We start from the raw sequence: 20994 nt of genomic DNA on the forward strand, positions 1-20994 counted from the left end.
AAATACAAAGGTAGAACTTGTTGTTAAACAAGACTGGGGTTTGGGCTCTGTTCAGCCCCGAGGATCATGGCGAGAATTCTGAAGACAGTACTGGACAAGACTGAAACAATGAAGAAGGCACCAACTCATACTCTGACAACATACTCGTGGATGATAGCGTGGTATCAGCATTGGACTTAGTGGAACATTTGGCTCAGTACAGATTAATAGCGAATGAGCAGTGTTGGGACTGCATCTGGAAAGAGACAGGACCAGAAACTTGGTGTTCAGGAGAGGCAATGAGATCCCGAAGGTTACAGACAAAATGAACAAACAAGAGCTCTTCTCCTTGTGTGGCAAATTGGTGAGTCACTACCCAATTGCCAGTTGGTTCTATGTAGCATGCAGTTACATTAAGAGGCTGTTGTGGTCGAAGGATTGGGAAGAGAAGACTGATGAGGGCACGCTAACGATGATACGTGATGCCATACAATGGAGGAGACATGATGATCCAGTGAGGGGACAGTGGAACAAACCACAACAGGGCCGAGGCATAGTGTGGTGCAACAAGAGCAGCATAGCAACTGGCGATAGGGGGTGTGGTAGTTGAAGATGGGGCATGGCACCGAAAAAAGGAAAAGGAGATGGAGTACGGAAAGAAGCTGAAGGAGGAGTGGGAGGGAGTAAAGGATAGAGTAGAGCTGGGTGTGGAGGAGGAATGGGGATGGTTCAAGGAGGGAGTCATAAAGTGTGCAAGGATGGTGTGTGGAACAAGAAGGACAGGGGGAAATAGAAGAAAGGGTAGTGAATGGTGGGAGGAAATAGAAGAAAGGGTAGTGAATGGTGGGATGAGGAAACAAAGAAGGTTGTAGAAGAGAAGAAGCGAGCTTTCACAGATTGGTTACAAAATAGGACGAGGGAGTCATATGAGAGGTACAAAGAAAAGAAAAGAGAACTAAAGCAAAAGGTAAAGGTTGCAAAGAGGAGAGCAGAAGTGAAATGGGGTAAGAGTATGACAGAAAATTTTGAAAGTAATAAAAAGATGTTTTGGAAAGAAATTAAGAGAGGAAGAGGAGGCGAATCAAGTAGAGAAGAAAAGGTAAAAGGTGCAGATGGAGAGATGATAATGGAAGAGAAGGCAGTAAGGGGAAGATGGGCAGAATATTTTAGGGAGTTGCTAAATGTGAAGGAGGATAGGGAAGGAAAGATAGCTGCAGTGGGAAATGTGAAGAAAATGAGAGTGATGAGTGAGGAGAATGGAGGAGAAATAAGGAAGGATGAGGTGAAGGCAGTTGTTAAGATGATGAAAGCAGGTAAGGCACCTGGTCTGGATGGATGCCATGCGGAATGTCTGAAAAAGGGAGGTACAGTGATGGTGGACTGGTTGGTGAGGTTATTTAATGTTTGCTGGAGAGAGGGTAGAGTGCCGGAGGACTGGAGGGAGTGCCTGTATACAGTAGCGAGCATAAGTTAAGGGACAGTAAAATACTTTCTGAATAAATCTTTATTGTAACTTAAGTATTTAATCAAGAGCCTGTTTCCATGTACAGTAGTGCAAAAATTAAGGGACACATCAAAAAATGCATGTCAATTTAGCTCTTATTTGTAAGCATTTATAAGACTTTCTGCATCAAGCCAATTATAGCTTAAGCTTGTACATTATTGGAACGCCTTAAAATCCATCATGGCGCCTGCTGAATTATCACTTTCAGAGATTTCTCGTGCAATAGGGAGATCTCGCAGTATCGTGCAACGCATTGTAGCTAGATTCAAACATTCAGGAAACGTTAAAACTTTGCCAAAGACCGGCAGACCTCGAAAAACCAATGCGAGAGAGGACAGAATGATGGTGAGACAGAGCATGTAGGACCGTTTTAAGACTGCAGCTGAAATTTCTCACGAGATGGGTGAAACTTCCAGGGGCACAGTGTCTCGATTTACGGTTTCACGTCGACTGAAGCAAGCTGGTTTGTTGGCACGTGTCCCTGCTGAGAAGCCTTTGATCTTAAAGAAAAATAAAAAACTACGTCTTCAGTTGCCCAAGAACATGTTGTATGGTCGGACGCACAATGGGCTACAGTTCATTTCAGTGATGAATCCAAGTTTAATGTGATCGGGTCTGATGGAAAAAAGTATGTCAGACGCAAATTAGGTGAAAGGTTGTCTCCAAAGTGCGTCAAAAAGACAGTGAAATTTGGAGGAGGTAGTGTGACGGTGTGGGGAGCCATTTCTGCTGCCGGGCCTGGACCGCTTGTTCGCCTGCATGGTACAGTAAATGCAGCTGTATACAAGGAGCTACTTCGACAGCATGTGCTACCAAGTTTACGAGCTGCAGCTGCACAACCACCCATTTCCATGCAAGATAATGCTCCTTGCCACAAAGCCAAGTCCGTTACCACATTCTTGAGGGACGACGGGATATCAGTTATGAATTGGCCAGCCCAAAGCCCTGATCTTAATCCAATAGAAAACGTATGTGGAAGATCATTGGAGAACGTGCGCAAGCCAAAAATCCAGAAAAACAGGACAAACTATGGGAATATTTGGAAGAAGAGTGGAAAAAGTTGACTCCGGAGTTTTGTAGAACATTAATAGGTTCCTGTGGTAAACGATGTAATGAGCTTATTCAGAACAAGGGTATGTTCACCAATTATTGATACTCTTGATATTTTTTTATGGTGTCCCTTAACTTTTGCATATATACCAAGGCTTTTCCCCCCTTCCAAGGGAGGTAGCCAAAAAGGGAAAGGCATAAAAACACTCCCACCCATTTCATCCCTAAATACACTCCACACCCCTCCCGCCCTTCCTCTCATCTGAGCACCTCCTGGATGACGGGTCATCCCTGCACCCTGCCCACCGCCCTGGGTCAGAAGCAGTGTCGCAAGACACAGTACATCCACAGCAAGGCCGCTTCATTTAATCGGCGACCCCCCCTCTCCGTCCCCCTGTGCAGATTAGGCGAGGACGGGGAGAAATCCCGTCGGGCTGCGTCAAAATTTTACTCACACATACTACCTCACCCCCACCCCCCCGCCCCATTCCTCCTCATGCAGTCACAACATCATCCATATACAACCATTCTCCACTCACCTCTGTCTTCCGTCCTCTCCCTTCCTTCCTCAACAGACATTCCCCTCTTCCCCAAAGCCCCCTTCACCCCATCCATCCACCTCATCCTAGGACGTCCCCTCATGTTCACTCCCTCCACATCTGCCTTCCATACCTCTTTTACTAGTCTTTCTTCACTCATTCTTTCCATGTGTCCCCACCATCCTAATATTCTTTCATCAACCCTATCTCCCAAATCCTTTTTCACCCCTGTTCTCCTCCTCACCTCCTCATTTCTCACTCTATCCAGCCTAGTAACCCCCACCATACTTCTCAAGACACCTCATCTCAAACACATTCAAACTCCTTCTCTCTTCTTCTCTTATGTTCCACGTTTCTGCCCCATACAGTGCTGTTGGCACAATCACTCCTTCATACAGTCTCCTCTTCGCATCCATTCCCAAATGTCTATTCCTCATTACACTCTTTAAACCACCAAGGCATTTACTCGCTTCTCTCAATCTACATTCTACCTCCACCTTCACTCCACCTTTTCCTGCTACACTTGCACCCAAGTATCTAAAACTATCCACTTCCTCCAGTCGCTCTCCCTTAATGTTCACTTCCAGTCTACTGCCACTTTCACCCCTTGTACATCTCATCACCTTACTTTTACCCACATTTATCTTTAGCTTTCTTCTATCACATACTCTCCCAAACTCTGCCACCAGCTTCCTCAATCCCTCCTCTGACCCTGCCACAAGCGCAGTGTCGTCCGCAAACAACAGCTGGCTCACCTCCCACTTTTCTCCATTTTCTTTAACCATCTCAAATCCCTGACTCACTACCCTAGCATTCACCTCTCGCACCACCCCATCCATGTATAAGTTGAACAGCCAGGGCGACATAACGCATCCTTGACGAAGTCCCACATTTACTTCAAACCACTCACTCTCTCCATTTCTAATCCTAACACATGCTCTACTACTCTCATAAAAACTCTTAACAGCTCCCAAAAGCTTTCCTCCTATCCATAAATCTGCATAACCTCCCACAGTGCCTTTCTGTCTACCCTATCATAAGCCTTTTCCAGATCCATAAAAGCCCAAAAAACATCCTTCCCCTTTCCTATAGCTTTCTCACATATCTGTCTTACCACAAAGATCTGATCTACACAACCTCTACCCGTCCTAAATCCACACTGTTCCTCACCAATTACTCCTTCTGTTCCTCTCCTAATCCTCTCAATTAAGATCCTCCCATAAGCCTTTCCCTACTACACTCAACAGCTAATCCCTCTGAAATTACTACATTCACACTTGTCCCCTTTTCCCTTGTAAAGAGGAACTATACAGCACTACTCTAGTCCTCCGGGTACTCTACCCTCTCTCCAGCAAACATTGAATAACATCACCAGCGAGTCCACCATCACTGAACCTCCCTTTCTTCAGACATTCTGCATGGCATCCATCCAGACCAGGTGCCTTACCTGCTTTCATCATCTTTACAACTGCCTTCACCTCATCCATCCTTATTTCTCCTCCATTCTCCTCACTCATCACTCTCATTTTCTTCGCATTTCCCACTGCAGCTATCTTTCCTTCCCTATCCTCCTTCACATTCAGCAACTCCCTAAAATATTCTGCCCATCTTCCCCTCACTGCCATCTCTTCCATTATCAACTCTCCATCTGTACCTTTTACCTTTTCTTCCCTACTTGATTCGCCTCCTCTTCCTCTCTTAATTTCTTTCCAAAACATCTTTTTATTACTTTCAAAAATTTTCTGTCATACTCTTACCCCATTTCACATCTGCTCTCCTCTTTGCCTCCTTTACCTTTTGCTTTACTTCTCTTTTCTTTTCTTTGTACTTCTTATATGACTCCCCTGTCCTCTTTTGTAACCAATCTGTGAAAGCTCGCTTCTTCTCTTCTACAACCTTCTTTGTTTCCTCATCCCACCATTCACTACCCTTTCTTCTATTTCCCCCTGTCCTTCTTGTTCCACACACCATCCTTGCACACTTTAAGACTCCCTCCTTGAACCATCCCCATTCCTCCTCCACACCCATCTCTGCTCTATCCTTTACTCCCTCCCACTCCTCCTTCAGCTTCTTTTCGTACTCCTTCTCCTTTTCCTTTTCATTCAAGGAGTTCACTCTAAGAACCTCCCTACCTTTTGTCCCTTTCCTCCTTCTCCATCTATCCTCCACTCTCAGCTTACCTTCCACCAACAAATGATCTGATATTCCCCAACCCTCTCCTCTTAGCACATGTACATCCTTAACTCTTCCTATCATAAATCCTATTTACCACTACATAATCCATTAGCGTTCTATCTACCACCCTTCCCTCCCACACCCTCTCACAACTGAACTTATGATAGACATTCAACCCAAACACACTAGATGCTATCATAGACTCTCTAGACACATTTCCACCATCAACTCTCCACTACGATTCTTTCCTGGAACTCCACATTTCCCAACCACTCCATCGATTGGACCATTTCCCACCCTAGCATTAAGGTCTCCCAGTACTATTACATTGACATTTCTTCCTAAACCCTCTATGCACTCATTTAAATCTATCCAAAAGGCCTCCCTTTCTTCCATGCTCTTCTCACTGCCCGGCCCATATGCACTTACAAAGACCCACATCTCCTTTCCCAGTTTCACCTTCATCCACATTATCCTTGAGGAAACCTCCTTCCACTCCACTACCCCTTTACCTATCTCCTCACTTACTAGAATAGCCACCCCTTCCCTCCCTCGCCCTCTCTTCACTCCTGATAACCTCCCACTTACACTCCCAAAACTTACACTCACCCTTCCCTTTCAACTTAGTTTCACTCAAAAAGCCAACACATCCAACTTTCTTCTCACAAACATACTACCTATCTCTTCCCTTTTACTCTCATCTGTACCACATCCACGCACATTAAAAGACCCAAACCTTAGGGTGCTGGCCCGAGGCCCTCCAGCACCCCTTATGCCTTTCCTTTGCTGTTTAGGAATCTGCCCCTTGGGGCTACAGGAGAAGGATGCCTAGTCCCTCTCCCCGTCCCTTTCTTCTCGCCTCTTACGATCCAATGGGAAACTTGATGGCAGTATTCTTTTTCCCCCACCACAGGGAAATCCCCCAATCACAGAAAGAGAATACTCAGAGAAATGGTACAGGACAGCAACAAGGGGTTGGGGGACAGCATAACGGAGGGACAGTCGTAGTATAAAAGTGTCATCATTTCTCTTATGAACAGAATTTCTTCTAACATAGACAAAATGATGTGTGGCTCTGGTCCCTTAGGGGCGCCCCATATAGACCCTAAAGTATCGACTGCATCTACTTTGCCACAATAACAAGCAGCCAATACCCCAGACTTTTGCACTACATGAAATGTAACTGTTATACTATTCTTCTACTTATTTACTAACCAGTCTATCTATTGCTTTGAAACTTCATCAGAATTCATACTAGAAGTGTATGTAAATCTGTGTCAGTTTACAGGTCTCTTGATTAAATACTTAAGTTACAAGAAAGATTTATTCAGAAAGTATTTTACTGTCCCTTAACTTATGCTCGCTACTGTAGTTCCTCTTTACAAGGGAAAAGGGGACAAGTGTGAATGTAGTAGTTTCAGAGGGATTAGCTTGTTAAGTGTAGTTGGGAAGGCTTTTGGGAGGATCTTGATTGAGAGGATTAGGAGAGGAACAGAAGGAGTAATTGGTGAGGAACAGTGTGGATTTAGGACAGGTAGAGGTTGTGTAGATCAGATCTTTGTGGTAAGACAGATATGTGAGAAAGCTATAGGAAAGGGGAAGGATGTTTTTTGTGCTTTTATGGATCTGGAAAAGGCTTATGATAGGGTAGACAGAAAGGCACTGTGGGAGGTTATGCAGATATACGGGATAGGAGGAAAGCTTTTGGGAGCTGTCAAGAGTTTTTATGAGAGTAGTAGAGCTTGTGTCAGGATTGGAAATGGAGGGAGTGAGTGGTTCGAGGTAGAGGTGGGACTGCGTCAAGGATGCGTTATGTTGCCCTGGCTGTTCAACTTATACATGGATGGGGTGGTGTGAGAGGTGAATGCAAGGGTAGTGGGAAAGGGATTGAAGATGGTTAAAGAAAATGGAGAAAAGTGGGAGGTGATCCAGCTGTTGTTTGTGGACGACACTGCGCTTGTGGCAGGATCGGAGGAGGGATTGAGGAAGTTGGTGACAGAGTTTGGGAGTATGTGATAGAAGAAAGCTAAAGATAAATGTGGGTAAATGTAAGGTGATGAGATGTACAAGGGGTGAATGTGGCAGTAGACTGGAAGTGAGCATTAAGGGAGAGCGACTGGAGGAAGTGGATAGTTTTAGATACTTCGGTGCAAATGTGGCAGGAAAAGGTGGAGTGAAGGTGGAGGTAGAATGTAGATTGAAAGAAGCGAGTGGATTAAAGAGTGTAATAAGGAATAGACATTTGGGAATGGATGCGAAGAGGAGACTGTATGAAGGAGTGATTGTGCCAACAGCACTATATGGGGCAGAAACATGGAACATAAGAGAAGAAGAGAGAAGGAGTTTGAGATGAGGTGTCTGAGTAGTATGGTGGGGGTTACTAGGCTAGATAGAGTGAGAAATGAGGAGATGAGGAGGAAAACAGGGGTGGAAAAGGAGCTGGGAGATGGGGTTGATGAAAGAATATTAGGATGGTTTGGACACATGGAAAGAATGAGTGAAGAAAGACTAAGAGGTATGGAAGGCAGATGTGGAGGGAGTGAACATGAGGGGACGTACTAGGATGAGGTGGATGGATGGGGTGAAGGGGGCTTTGGGGGAAGAGGGGAATGTCTGTTGAGGAAGGACGGGAGAGGACAGAAGACAGGAGTGAATGGAGAATGGTTGTATATGGATGATGTTGTGATTGCATGAGGTGGAATGGGCGGGGGAATGGGGGTTGAGGTAGTATATGTGAGCAAAACTTGACGCAGCCCGAAGGGATTTCTCCCCGTCCTCTCCTTTTTTGCAAGAGGAGACAAAGAGGGGGGGTCGCCGATTTAATGAAGCGGCCTTGCTGTGGATGTGCTGTGTCTTGCGACACTGCTTCTGACCCAGGGCAGTGGGCAAGGTGCAGGGATGACCCATCATCCAGGAGGTGCTCAGATAAGAGGGAGGGTGGGAGGGGTGTGGAGTGTATTCAGGGATGAAATGGGTGGGAATGATTTTATGCCTTTCCCTTTTTGGCTACCTCCCTTGTAAGGGGGAAAAAAGCCTTGGTATATGTATGTACGTATGTACCACCACATCAATGTATTGGAGTCGGACATGACCATAAAAGGAGTAATTTGGCACTGAAATGGGGGCTGCACGAGATTTAAATCAGGACTGACTCAGCCACGGTAGCAGGGTGGATGAACTCAGTGCTGACAGTTGAGAAGAGAGTATGCATGAAGGGGGCTGCAGAGGTCCTTGTGAAGTGCCATCTTGGGATTCTGAGGGAGTTAATAGATGAGTTTGGCATTAAGATAACGGCGAGTGAGGTGCCATCAGGAATGAACAAAGCAAATGTGCAAACCAGAGTGAAGAAAAACGGGCTGAAAGTGAAGGACAAACACGACAAGGAGAAGTTTGAAATGTGCGCTGCAGGGTCCCTCCGCGCAAAAGAGTTGCACAGAACTCACTACCTAGGTGTCGATAGGTCATTGTTCCTGGCAAGGAAGGTTGACCCAAATATATCAAGGGAAGAAGTCTGGTGGGCGGTAAGAGCACGTGTCCGATGTCAGTCAACAGACCCTGTCCCCAGGCCACACTCCACGGGGGAATTTAGTGTGGGAGAAAACTGGGAGGAGGCTAGCGGTTGATGTAACCCACCATCAGCGAGACAGAAACTTGTCAATGGTCAATTGCAGCCCAGGACACCTGGACTATTCAACAGTGGTCAACACATTTTACGTAAAGGTCATTCTTGCCTGTCCCAATTATTAACACAAGATTATGTATTAAATAGCCCTGAAAATGGACAAAATGTGGACATGGTCTACCTTGACTTTGCTAAACCATTCGACAAGGTAGGTCATGGTGTGTTGCTATGATAACTAGGGACGTACATACAGTTTTCTCCAAGGAAGAATACAGCAGGTTGCAGTAAATGGAACTCTCTCTGAATGTTCTTCAATAACAAATGCCCAGGATGTAACACTTCACCCCATAGTATTCAATACATCATGGAAAACTGCATTATACACAATATACAATCCATAAAGTATTTGTGGGAAAACCCCATTTCAGCTGTGGCATTCCTTGGGGAGATGGGACTGCTCGGACAAACAGTCTAGGGAACAACAACAACAATGTCAAACACTGTCACATCATATGCAGATGACACAAGAGTCACAAAAGGGGTCAAGACAAGAGGAGACAGAACTGCTGTAGGAAGACCTAAACACGATACACTCATGGGCAGCCAAAAATAACATACTGTTCAATGAAAGCAAATTCGAATTACTATGGTATAACAGCAACAAAACCATCAAAGATCACACTAGATACAGTACCACCAATGGACACACAAAAGTCAAAAGCAGCCTCTGAGACTTTGACATAATATTCAGCAGTGAAGCCATATTCAGTGTACATATACACAAAATAGTGGAATCTGCAAAGCAAATGTCTGGCTGGATTCTTACAACTTTCAGCTCTATGGAAGAGCCATGCCTTATGTGTATGGAAGTGCTTGGTGCTGCCTAAACTTGAATACTGCTGCCAGCTGTGGAGCCCAACTAATGTTGGAGAGATAGAAGAGCTAGAGGCTGTGCAGAGGAGCTTCACCAGCAAGATTGTCTCACAAAAGTCTAAATGGCAAAAATTACTGGGAATGACTGCAGGACCTCAAGGTCTATTCTCTCCATAGAAAACAAGAACAATACTAAATCATATACTCCTGGAAGAGCCTGAAAGGTCTGGTACCAAATATTGGCCTGAAATTAAGCTCAAACAAGACAAGAGGGAGGTCATGCTACATTGAAAGCCCCAAGATAAACTGCCAGAATGTGAAGACACTCAGAGCTTGTAGATATCCTGGCAGTGGCTATTTTTACGAAGGCATAAGAATAGTCCTCAGGCTATTCTTATGACATGGATGATAACACCCTCTATCGTGAACTTTTGAACTAAATTTCTACGACAATAACCTAACCTAACAATCCTCCCAGGAATCTTGTTTCAAATTTTCTTATATGCGTAAATTTATCTTAAGTTGCAAATGACGTATGAAGATGTCTTGGAATAGACAGAAGTCTAGTTCTTACTTTACCTTTGATTTGGTCGTATCCCAGTAGTAGATTTCGGCTGGTATTTTCTACCTCCATACTGACAGCAATAATCTATTGAAAAATACTGCAGCTCAGGTTTGAAACTTCTGTTAGGAGCACATTTAGTAGCTGATTGTATTGTCCTGGAGTTCCTGGTATAAAGAGTTACATTATTAGACTTTTCCAGATGGAAATATATTCTTTTGGAGCTACAAATGGATAAAATTCTTCACCTGTTGCAAGTACAGTACTACCTCTCATTAACGGACGTTAATTAGCTGTGTTTGCGGTGTTTTAGGGGCTGTTGTTTAGTGCATGCAATCACTATGCCACCCAAAAACCACTCCAAATCAACGGATTATTCACATCAATGGACACCGTTACCCCCTATTAGTCCGTTAATGAGAGGTAGTACTGTAATTTGAAATTAGTGACAGCCATTTTGAATTTAGTTTAAAAGTTCATGATAGAGGGTGCTATCAACCATGTTGTAAGAATAGCCTGAGGACTATTCCTATGACTTGTAAAAATAGCCGCTGTATCAATAGAACAGGGCCAAAACTGTTCAACAACCTCCCTCACAGTCTGAGAGACATGTCATCCTTTAGTGTAGTAGTTTTCAAGCATCACCTAGACATCTTGTTACTGCAGAAGACTGAAGACGCATCTCTTCTGCCTTCATACCAAACCTGGCCTCATTACAACAGGCTGGATTACCTCATTCCTTTGTATACGAAGCTAAACAGAGGTTATAGCAGCAGTATTTGTAGCTGAGGCTGATAGGCCGAAATCACCACAAGGTATCACAAGGTAATACAGCCAGCCAAGGCATGCACCTACCTACCCCAGCCCATATCCCACTCACATCAGTCATCCATTCCCCTTTCATCTCATCTCCTTGTGGATGAAAGCTCATTCTCCCCCCTGCCAGTCAGGAGCAATGCAGCAAGACAAAAAACTAATAATAAAAAATATATAATAATAATAATAAAATAGGCTACGTACGTACCAAACTTTTTCTGATCTACACTCACAGGACAAACATACCTTCTGAGAGTACGTAATTCATCTTTGAGCATGTGATCAATTAACGGCGGCGGTGGCGCCAAGGAGGGACTTGGGGGTGCTTTAGCCTCCCCAAAAAAGTGGTCAGCCCCCCCATTAGCCCCCCCAACTGAAATGAGCAAATTGAAAATTTAAAACACTCATTAAAATAATTTTATTAAGTGGAATTTTTAATGGCCAGGTCTAAAAATTTGTCAGCCATCAGCGCTAGCCCTACCATTAACCCCCTCCCCTACCATTAACCCCCTCCCCATCTGAAATGAGGACAATATATGTGTATTATTGCGGCCTTATGCATGTCCAACTGCTTTCATTTTATATGACCCACGCCTCAAATCACCTGTAACCCGTTGTAGAAATGTCACACATTACAGATAGCCTATCTGTAATGTGTGACATATATATGTATAGCCTATCTGAGATAGACTATGCAACGAATCAGGGTATGGCCAGGCGACAATAGTACAGACGCTCCTCAACTTACGTTTTAGTTACGTTCCGAACGGCCGAATGTAAGTTGAAAATGAACGCAAGTTGTTACTGTACTATACATCCATAAATTCTATTACCGTATCTTATAAAACACCCCTAAATCATTAATTATACACATAACATTGTAAAATAATAACATTAATTTCAAATAAATTAAATTCAAGCAACATAAATTGAGATGGTGGAGGAGGAGGGGGAGGGGGAGGAGGAGGATGAGGCAAGGCATGTTCAGTTTGTCGTTTGTGCAATGTAAACAATGGACGCAGCGTCGTGCACACGTATCGTTTGAACTACGGAGCGCGCGCTAAACTCAAAAATGCACAAAAAAAAAAAAAATTACAATCTTTTTTTTACAGTCAGTTCAAACGTAAAATCGAAAAAACGTAAAACGAATGAACGTAAGTAGAGGAGCGTCTGTATTCCCAAAGTATACAGACAAGGGGTTCTCAAAGTGGTCGATATCGACCCCGCGTCGGTGAATGTTTACTGCTGGAGTAGAAGAGACTATTTAAAAATAATTTCAAACTACAAAATTACACTGTATTAATGATTATGCTAACAAACATTTTTAGTTAATACCAATCATTGTTTTAATACCGATAATATAAAAATACTTTATAATAGGTTACAAGACATTATTGTAGTGGAATTTATATTATATATATATATATATATATATATATATATATATATATAAATTCGACGCACCCAAGTTATATCACATTTGACCTCTGTCACACTCCAAACTTCATCATAGTTCTTAACTCTTCTTAAACTTTTCTTCGCATTCATTCTTATCCTCTACCCACGTTGATTTTTTCTGTCATATTTGAGAGGGTGCCAATATGAATGGATCGTATTTGTATGGAAAACCAGATATAACTAATATTAATGACTAATGAGACTGAGTAATTTCTTAAAGACGCAACAGATGATGAAATCAATTCAAACTAATGAAATCAAATCAATTGAAGTTTCAATTTTACAGACTTCGTTGTCCTTGCAAGTTTGGTACAGGAGTCCCTCAAGTAACGCGGATTCGAATAACACGGATTCAATCATACGCGGATTTTATTTCAAAACATCTCAAATGTAGAAAACCATTTTAAAATTCACGCCGAGTCAGGCACGCATACGCACACACGCAGCAACATCGCAAACATTTGTGGTGACTGCTTTCTATTTTACCATATACAGTCGATCCTTCATATAACGTGGTCATTATGTACACTGGGAACTGCTCAAACAAGGGTGTGGGGCGAGGGGATAGCTGTGGGTGGCTGCCTGCGGTTACGTGTCAACTTCCGAGCACTGATGCAGGAGGGAGGGAGGGGAGGAGAGGGGGAGTAGGGGGTGGTAGGGGGGTAGCCAACAAGCTTTAGCTTGTCGCTTCCACCACATGCACCGTGCTATCGTGAAATTTAACTGCCCTAACCTGTTGAAGTGTAATGTTTCTTTCGTTTGGAACACAACTAATAAGTCTGATAATGACTGCGTTTGTCGTGTCTTAATTTCTCTTATGAAGTTCTTGTTGTTACTGGCGGTGGTGGTTTGGGAGATCAAAAACAGACATATACACGCTTACACGTGTAGACACGCACACGTAGACATGTGTTAGACAACCAGTGTATGTTGTGAATGCACGTGCGTGTACACACAAATACGAACACAGACACATGCACGTACATGCTTACTTGTACATGTGAACACAGACACATACACGCACGCACGCACACACATGCCACACACACATACATATGCCACATACACACACATATACATATGCCACATACACACACACATGTATATACGCCACATACACATATACGCCACATACACACACATGTATATATGCACAAACAACAAATGCCACATACATACACCACATACACGTGCGCACACACGCGCACACACACACACACACACACACGTACACATACATACGGTTCTCGGTATTTAATATGGAAAGTCAGCATACGCGGATTTGATCATACGCGGTAATTTCAGGAACTTAACCCCCGCGTTATTTGAGGGACTCCTGTATGTAGTGTTCATAAGCAAGATGCATATTTTAGGCAAAATTGCGTTCTTGGCAACAATAAATTTGAATCAGTTTTGATTGGAAACACTTTGAGGAATTTCGTGGTTGTTATTCATGCAGTTTCAGTTTGGTTGGTTGTGGGTTTGTTTGTGATTTTGTGCATGCTGAGGTTTTTCAACTTGCTGTTTCAGTCTTGTAAATCGTTTTACTTCCCCACATGGAGATGATTTCACTTCATGTATCTGTTTTTGTTGTGGTGCTGCTATTGATATATGGGCATTTTTATGCATAATTATACAAAAAACTGTATATGTACTTTCCACTGTTCTTGTTTCGTTGTGAAGCACATGCTTTTTCTTAATTTCACAGTTCCACTAATAACTATACAGGTTCTTGTTTCTTAAGGATGTTTTCTATTCGTTTAGTGGTTGTTGCTCGCAGCACATTAGCGCAGGGGGACCCGCTCAGTTTCGAGTCCAATATTACCAATATTGGATTTTAAACGAATCCAGCGACCCTATCAAGATGACACTGTTACTATACTATAAATGTTGTTATTTGATAATAGTGATATTGAGAACGCCAATAATGTTTTATATGAATTTTGTGATAAAAGACAAAGAGGAAAGATAGAAATGTTAAAGAAGAAATATTAATCTCTTCTTAGAGAATTAGAATCAATGTAAAAATTAATAAGCTTAACATATTTTTGTAACAAAAGTCATCAAAAGGATGGAATATTTATACAAATATTTAACCTAAGCTAACCAAACCGAACCTAATTCAGTTAAAACCTAACCTAAAGTGAACCTAACGTACCTAATGTATTTCCCAATGGTGACAATTGATGAATGAATCACGAAGTCTATAAGTGGTCCGAATCAGCCATTGCTAGCGAGGGCTGAATGAACCACGAAAATGAACACAATTTCTGATTGTTAGTGTGTTAATGACGACAATCAAGAACCATGTACTTCTAGTTCTACTGAAAATCTGGAGTTGGAAGAGAAGGTGGATGATGACAGTACCCAGAAAAATACAAGACGTCCTCCAGGGCCAAACAACATCAGCCTGCTGCCAGATAGTGGGCCTACCTACCTACCTGTCCTGATTTGAAGAAATACCCTTCACACATGCAAGGTGGTCAGATAAGATCATTCAATAAAAGATGGCACCAACAATATTCTTGGCTTGAATATTCCGTGGTCAAAGATGCAGCTTACTGTTTTGCGTGTCGTCATTTTACAACTTCCCATCTTGGTCGAGCTCAACAATCATTCACCCACAACGGATTCAAGAATTGGAAGAAGGCAACCAACCATGTCTCTGAAGGCTCATGATACTTCAGCTTGTCATAAATTTGCGATGCAAGCTTGGGGAGAATTCAAATTGCAGAAAGTTATAGGGGCAACGATTTATCAAGCCATTGATGCATGCCGGGCATGCCAAGACAGTGGTGGATAATCGGAGGTACATTAAAGCAGTTATTGATGTACTTCTCTATACAGCATGTCAAAATGTTGCCCAGAGAGGGCACAGAGAAGGGGATGAATCCAACAATCGAGGAAACTTTTTGGAACAACTTAATGTGCTAGCCAAGTATGATCATACAGTTGCAAAAAAAGTTAACGGTCCGGGGAATGCAAAATATACTCACCACGATATACAGAATGAATTATTTGAAATAATGGCAGGTATGATCAGAAAGGAGATAAGTGATGAGGTGAAACAAGCAGTGCACTTTGCCATCATGGTGGACGAAACAAAGGATATAGCAAAGAAGGAGCAGATCTCTATTGTTGTGAGGTATCTCCATGATCAGGAACTTGATGAAGAATTCTTGGATTTCACACCAGCTGGCTGAAGGCCTTGATGCAGAGTCGTTACTCCAGAAGATAAAAGAAACTTTAGCCAAATGTAAAATTGACCACAATACCTGTGTCCGTCAGTGCTATGATGGAGCGGCAGTTAGTTATGTTGGGTTGCACCAATGGGGTCCAAGAAAGATTCAGAAGAGATGTTTCACAGGCTGTATACATCCACTGCTATGCTCATACGCTAAACCTCGTTTTAGTTGACTGTGTAAACAATATAAGGTCAATTTCCGAGTTTTTCGTCACAATCCAATCACTGTACAATTTTTTCTCCTCGTCGATGGTGTATCAGGAATTTCTAAAATTCCAAAAGGAGCTAAACCCAGAAAGACCACACATAGAACTCAAACAGTTATTGGACACCAGATGGGCATGCCAACACTCACTCACTCAGCCTGCCAAGCTGTTAAGAGGACCTTGCCTGGCATCATTGCAATCCTAAAACATTTAATGGAAGGGGGAAATGTGGACAGGGCCAGTGGAGCAAAGTCACTCACTCACTCACTGCCCTTCTGGATCACCATTTTGTGATGAATCTGGTGTTCATGGAGAGTTTGCTGCATTTGACGAAAACCTTGTCAGATCAACTCCAGTCCCGCGATCTCCAGCTTGCCTCAGCAGTTGATTTGGTTGAAGCAGTGATGTCTAGTCTCACAGAGATGAGAAACGAAGAGAGCTGGGAGCAACTACGAAATCATGTTGAAGAATTGTGCCAGACTGTACGTAGGGATTCGCAGACAACTTGCACGTCAGAGGCAAAGGGCAGGCAGGCAGCCCCACGATACTTGGATGAGTTTGTCATAACATCCGGCATAGGACAAGATGATGATGATTCAAATGACTCCAATGTTACCAAGAGATGGATTTACTACTCCGTGATAGACAAGTTTCTCAGTGAGTTGAGAAGGTTTTCCGGCGATACATACATGTCAGGTACTTATTGGAGTATCTGCCCTCAACCCCAATTATCCAACCTTTTTGAACAAGGAAAAGCTGTCAGGAATGGCTGCAAATTACAGGGTGGGTGGAGGACAAAGATCTACGTATCCGTAGAGCTGCACCAACTAAGAAGGTCGATTGCCAGAAAGCAGGAGCAGGGAATGGAAGTGGACACACCTATGCAACTTGCCATCATGCTCCAACCGTACAAAGATGCATGAATTCATAGATTTGTATAAGCTAGTGCGTATTAATGTTACTCTTCCAGTTAACTCAGCACCATGTGAAAGAAGCTTTTCGTGCCTAAAGCAACTGAAAACCTACTTGTATAACAGTAGCGGTGACAAACGTACCAGTAATCTTGGAGTATTAAACATCAATTCCCAAAGAGCAAAGATGTTAGACAGGGATATGATTATCGATGCATTTGCTGCCAACCATAGGAATAGGCGTATCATTTTAAAGTAGGTGGAACGATGTATTTCCTGAGATGTATCATCGTGAGTTTGTCTTCTTTTTTTTAACTTGATCTGTTTATGGTTGAAATGCATGAAATGTCAAAACATCAAGGATTTACTGGCTTTTTCATGTGAAGGACACTGAATGAAGAAGACATGTATTTCTATCTGTTTTTAAAACTATTCTTAAGGAACAACTTGCAATTAAGTTTAGCAAGAGAATTACATTTTTGTTATCGAAACATGTAAATAGTTTCTAGGGAAGTGCTTATGTTTCAAAAGTGCTTGTTCAGCTATATATGAATTTCATTTTCATTCATACAAATGTTTTACAAACCGTAAAACGTTTTTGTTTTTGTTTTTATTTCAATTTTTGTTTATTTGACAATTAAAGAAATATAACCTACTTCAAGTAATGTTTCCTGAAGCAATTTACACAGACGTATATGCTACATGGATTAAAAGGGTGATTTGATGCCAGGACCGGCCCACAATACTATATAAGAAGCTTTTGAATTTCTACATTGGCCCTGAATTTCCTATGGCATGTACTGCATGATGAATTGGTCACGGTAAAAATATACACTTGATTTCCTTCCTTACCCAATTACACAATTTGATGATTGACAGACAATAATACCCCATTCATAGACATTTAATCCAGCTCCTCAAGAAACCCTAGTCACAGCATGCAGAGCATGTAGAGGAGGTTTTGATTACAATCCATGTAATTTTTTTATTACAATCCATGTAATTTTTTGTAACCTAATTGGAATAGCAGCTTGGTGAAGTGATAATAATAGACCTCCAGTAGTGGGTTTGGAAACTCGATATACCTCACTCGAACAATAGATAAGTGAGGTTAGAAAATAAACTTTTTTACCAGGATCAAAACAGCATGGTATGCCTCCCATGTTCAGATGTTCGTGAATGATCATCATCTGAGTTTATTTTCTGAGACCACCCCCTCGTCAACATGTCGAGTCCCTCCTCAGCCCACAACAGAAAAACCTAGCAGAGCTCCCGTCAGGGCGGTGCCCTGGCCTGGACGGACCCCACCAAGGACCCTAGGCCGGCCCCTTTGACCCCAAGGCGGACCATGGACTACGCCTTTCGGATTGCTGCTAACGGGGAAATTATAGTACTATAAGCCACCCCAAAAATTTGCTCAGCCCCCCCTTAGCCTCCCCAACTAAAAATTCCTGGCGCCGCCGCTGTGACAATTAATCTTTCAATGATTCTTCCTCGTCAGAACTTATAAAAACAAATGCTACCACAACAGTTATATATGACATGTTATGTCATGTACATAATACATAGTGCAAATCTTTACATCAATTTAGGGTTTGTCCCCACTTGAAATCTCGTAGGACCGTCAAATACGAAAAAAAATACAGAATTTTTATGATTATCAAGTAGTTCAGAGGCAATCATTAAGCATATGTTTTGTGCAATTAATATAATACCCAAAATTTCAATACTTACGTGAAAATTGCTTTCATCCAAAAAGTAAATACCGGTAATAAAAACAGGCGCGAACGTCCAGAGACTGCGCACTCACTTCTCAAGGTCTCATCTTGTTCCGAGAAGTACTAATGTGCGAGAGGAGTTTTGCGATTTACTAAAACAGGGCTACCAATAGTTTACCACATCAATCAGTTGCCACTCGTTTCGCATAAGTGAAAATGGGCAAGTTGGGGTTAATTTAACAAAGCGACAAATGATTAGGGTGACTATAAACTATAGTGTACGTAATTATTTTAAAGTCAAATACAATTTGTTTAACGAAAGAAAACATTAGAAGAAAAAGTACATTTGATAAAAATGTACATTTCTTTCAGTATAAAATATAAATAACTGATCTACAGTAAGTAATGATGAGGGCTACCTTTAGAATTGATTTTTTTTACTTGACTCAGATACAACAGAACTACCACACTAATCCACCATCTGATGTAATAGCCGGAGATTGCTCAAACAAGGACAAAACTATCTATCTAGCAATATGCGAATGGGCTTCCTTCCCCATACGGAGGTAGCCATCTCCCAATTATTTTAGATACCCGATAGTTTCGAGAAAGTTGTCTCTGAGGCTGCTCGCAAATAAATTTGATGAGAATATAGGAAACGATCCATTGGCACAAACTGTACATATTCTTGAACGATATTGCTATTGCTTAAGAGACAAAATGTAGGATATTACAAGATTGTTCGATATGTAAGTCAGTGTGTAAACCGTCTCTGAAACAGCTACGGGACTGCCCCCCCCCCCTTAATTTGTGTATTTTCGAGAATAGCTTGGGTCTTACTCTTAAGTTAAATCCAAGCTGTAATACTCGGTATATCGCTTTTAGAGAAATTAAGAAATCGAAGTATGAATTCTTCTTAGTTCTAAACACAAATATAGTTTATTTTACTTTGGTCGCTAGGTGGATAGATATTCGAATTTATGTACGGAGAGACATTGTACCCACCACCCCCACCCCAATCTCCTCACTACATTTCTGGCTGTCCCCCGGCCGGCAATTATACAGGAACAAACCCAGATATACATAATGTTTACCAAAATACAAACACCTATGATGGACGTGGGAATTCATAATTACCGTCTTAACTCCTCAGTTGAATAGATTCTTGGCGTGAACGAGAATAACAGCGAAAGTATTTTAGAATCTTGACTTTTTCACAACAACGACAGCTTTAGATAATTCAAATCGCGCTGAAATAACGTTTCTAAATATACACCGTGCTTGTTGGATCGATTGAATACGCCTTTAACAGTTCGAAAATTTCAGTTTTCAGTCCTGAACAGAAATAGTGTGAGATATGACAAGTCTTCAGACTATCGTAGAATAAATCTTGCTGTGGTGAAGTTTTCACTACCATTAGCTAGGTCTTGGATTCCTCCATATTTCTTCTCCTGCCTAAGAAGAGGGAGGCAAGATCTCAATGCAGAATTCGAAAGCATGCTGAAGGAAAACAAGCTGATGCCTTATTATCTCAGTGGTGCCCCTGGATCCGATTCCCATCCAGTTGATACTGAGTATGAGGAAGCGACTGTAAATGGCGGTAAAACCATTGTCAAACTTCTCCCCCAACTTCATTCTTCAAACCAACAACCAAAAGTCATCTGGCCATGGTACATGACGGTGCAAGAGACGGTTATCTCTGGAAGACCTTAGTCATACGTCATAACACATATTATATGCGATATAGTCCCACTGGTCTCCTTATGGTGTAATTGGGAGAAGCGCAGTTGGACAACAACCTACTCGATTGAGCAGCCCTATTCAGGATCCACTCTGCTCACCTTGTATGAGGAAGGGGATAGAAAAGATGTCCTAAACATAACTTCCCTAAACCTAACCTACCAAGGGAGCCATCCCCAGCAAGGTCATCAAATTGCGGCATGAATAATAGTAATAATAATAATAATTAATAATAATAATAGTAATAATAATATAATAATAACAATAACAATAATGTTAATTAATAATAATAGTAATAATAATAATAACAACAACAACAACAACCAAATCTACCCACTCCTTCCCCTCACCCATACCAGCACATTTACTCAACCCAAGAAAACCTTCGGCAGATCCAGGAGAAATCATAGAAAATGTAATGGAATACACGAACTACATCACGCAAATAAACTCCATACTCCAAAAGCAACATCGATATATTTAATTTCTAAACAACCAAAGTAAATTTCCTGCACCCACAATACCCACCGGAGTGCATGAAAATTCAAAACTGGGTTTACGACCAGAAATCCATCCCATCCCAATGTCAAACACACG

General features: G+C 42.1%; 1 protein-coding gene across 6 annotated transcripts in view; it reads right to left on the reverse strand.

Annotated features, from left to right (window-relative positions):
- LOC143033312 (uncharacterized) overlaps window positions 1-18872 on the reverse strand; it is a 32928-nt gene extending 14056 nt beyond the window's left edge. For 3 of the 6 annotated variants that reach the window (XM_076198601.1, XM_076198598.1, XM_076198600.1), the window contains exons 1-2: window positions 11367-12457; window positions 10322-10471 (exon numbers count right to left, since the gene is read on the reverse strand). In XM_076198601.1, coding sequence (XP_076054716.1) covers window positions 10322-10471; window positions 11367-11398 — 182 coding nt within the window. In that variant the 5' untranslated portion in view covers window positions 11399-12457. Of the gene's footprint in view, window positions 1-10321; window positions 12458-18673 lie in introns of those variants that run through there. The other 3 variants (XM_076198596.1, XM_076198602.1, XM_076198599.1) reach the window with 2 other exon arrangements.
- Window positions 18873-20994: the final 2122 nt, after the last annotated feature.

The sequence above is a fragment of the Oratosquilla oratoria genome, chromosome 15 (assembly GCF_046742065.1).
Source record: "Oratosquilla oratoria isolate Oo_2021 chromosome 15, ASM4674206v1, whole genome shotgun sequence".
In the NCBI taxonomy this organism is placed as follows: domain Eukaryota; kingdom Metazoa; phylum Arthropoda; class Malacostraca; order Stomatopoda; family Squillidae; genus Oratosquilla; species Oratosquilla oratoria.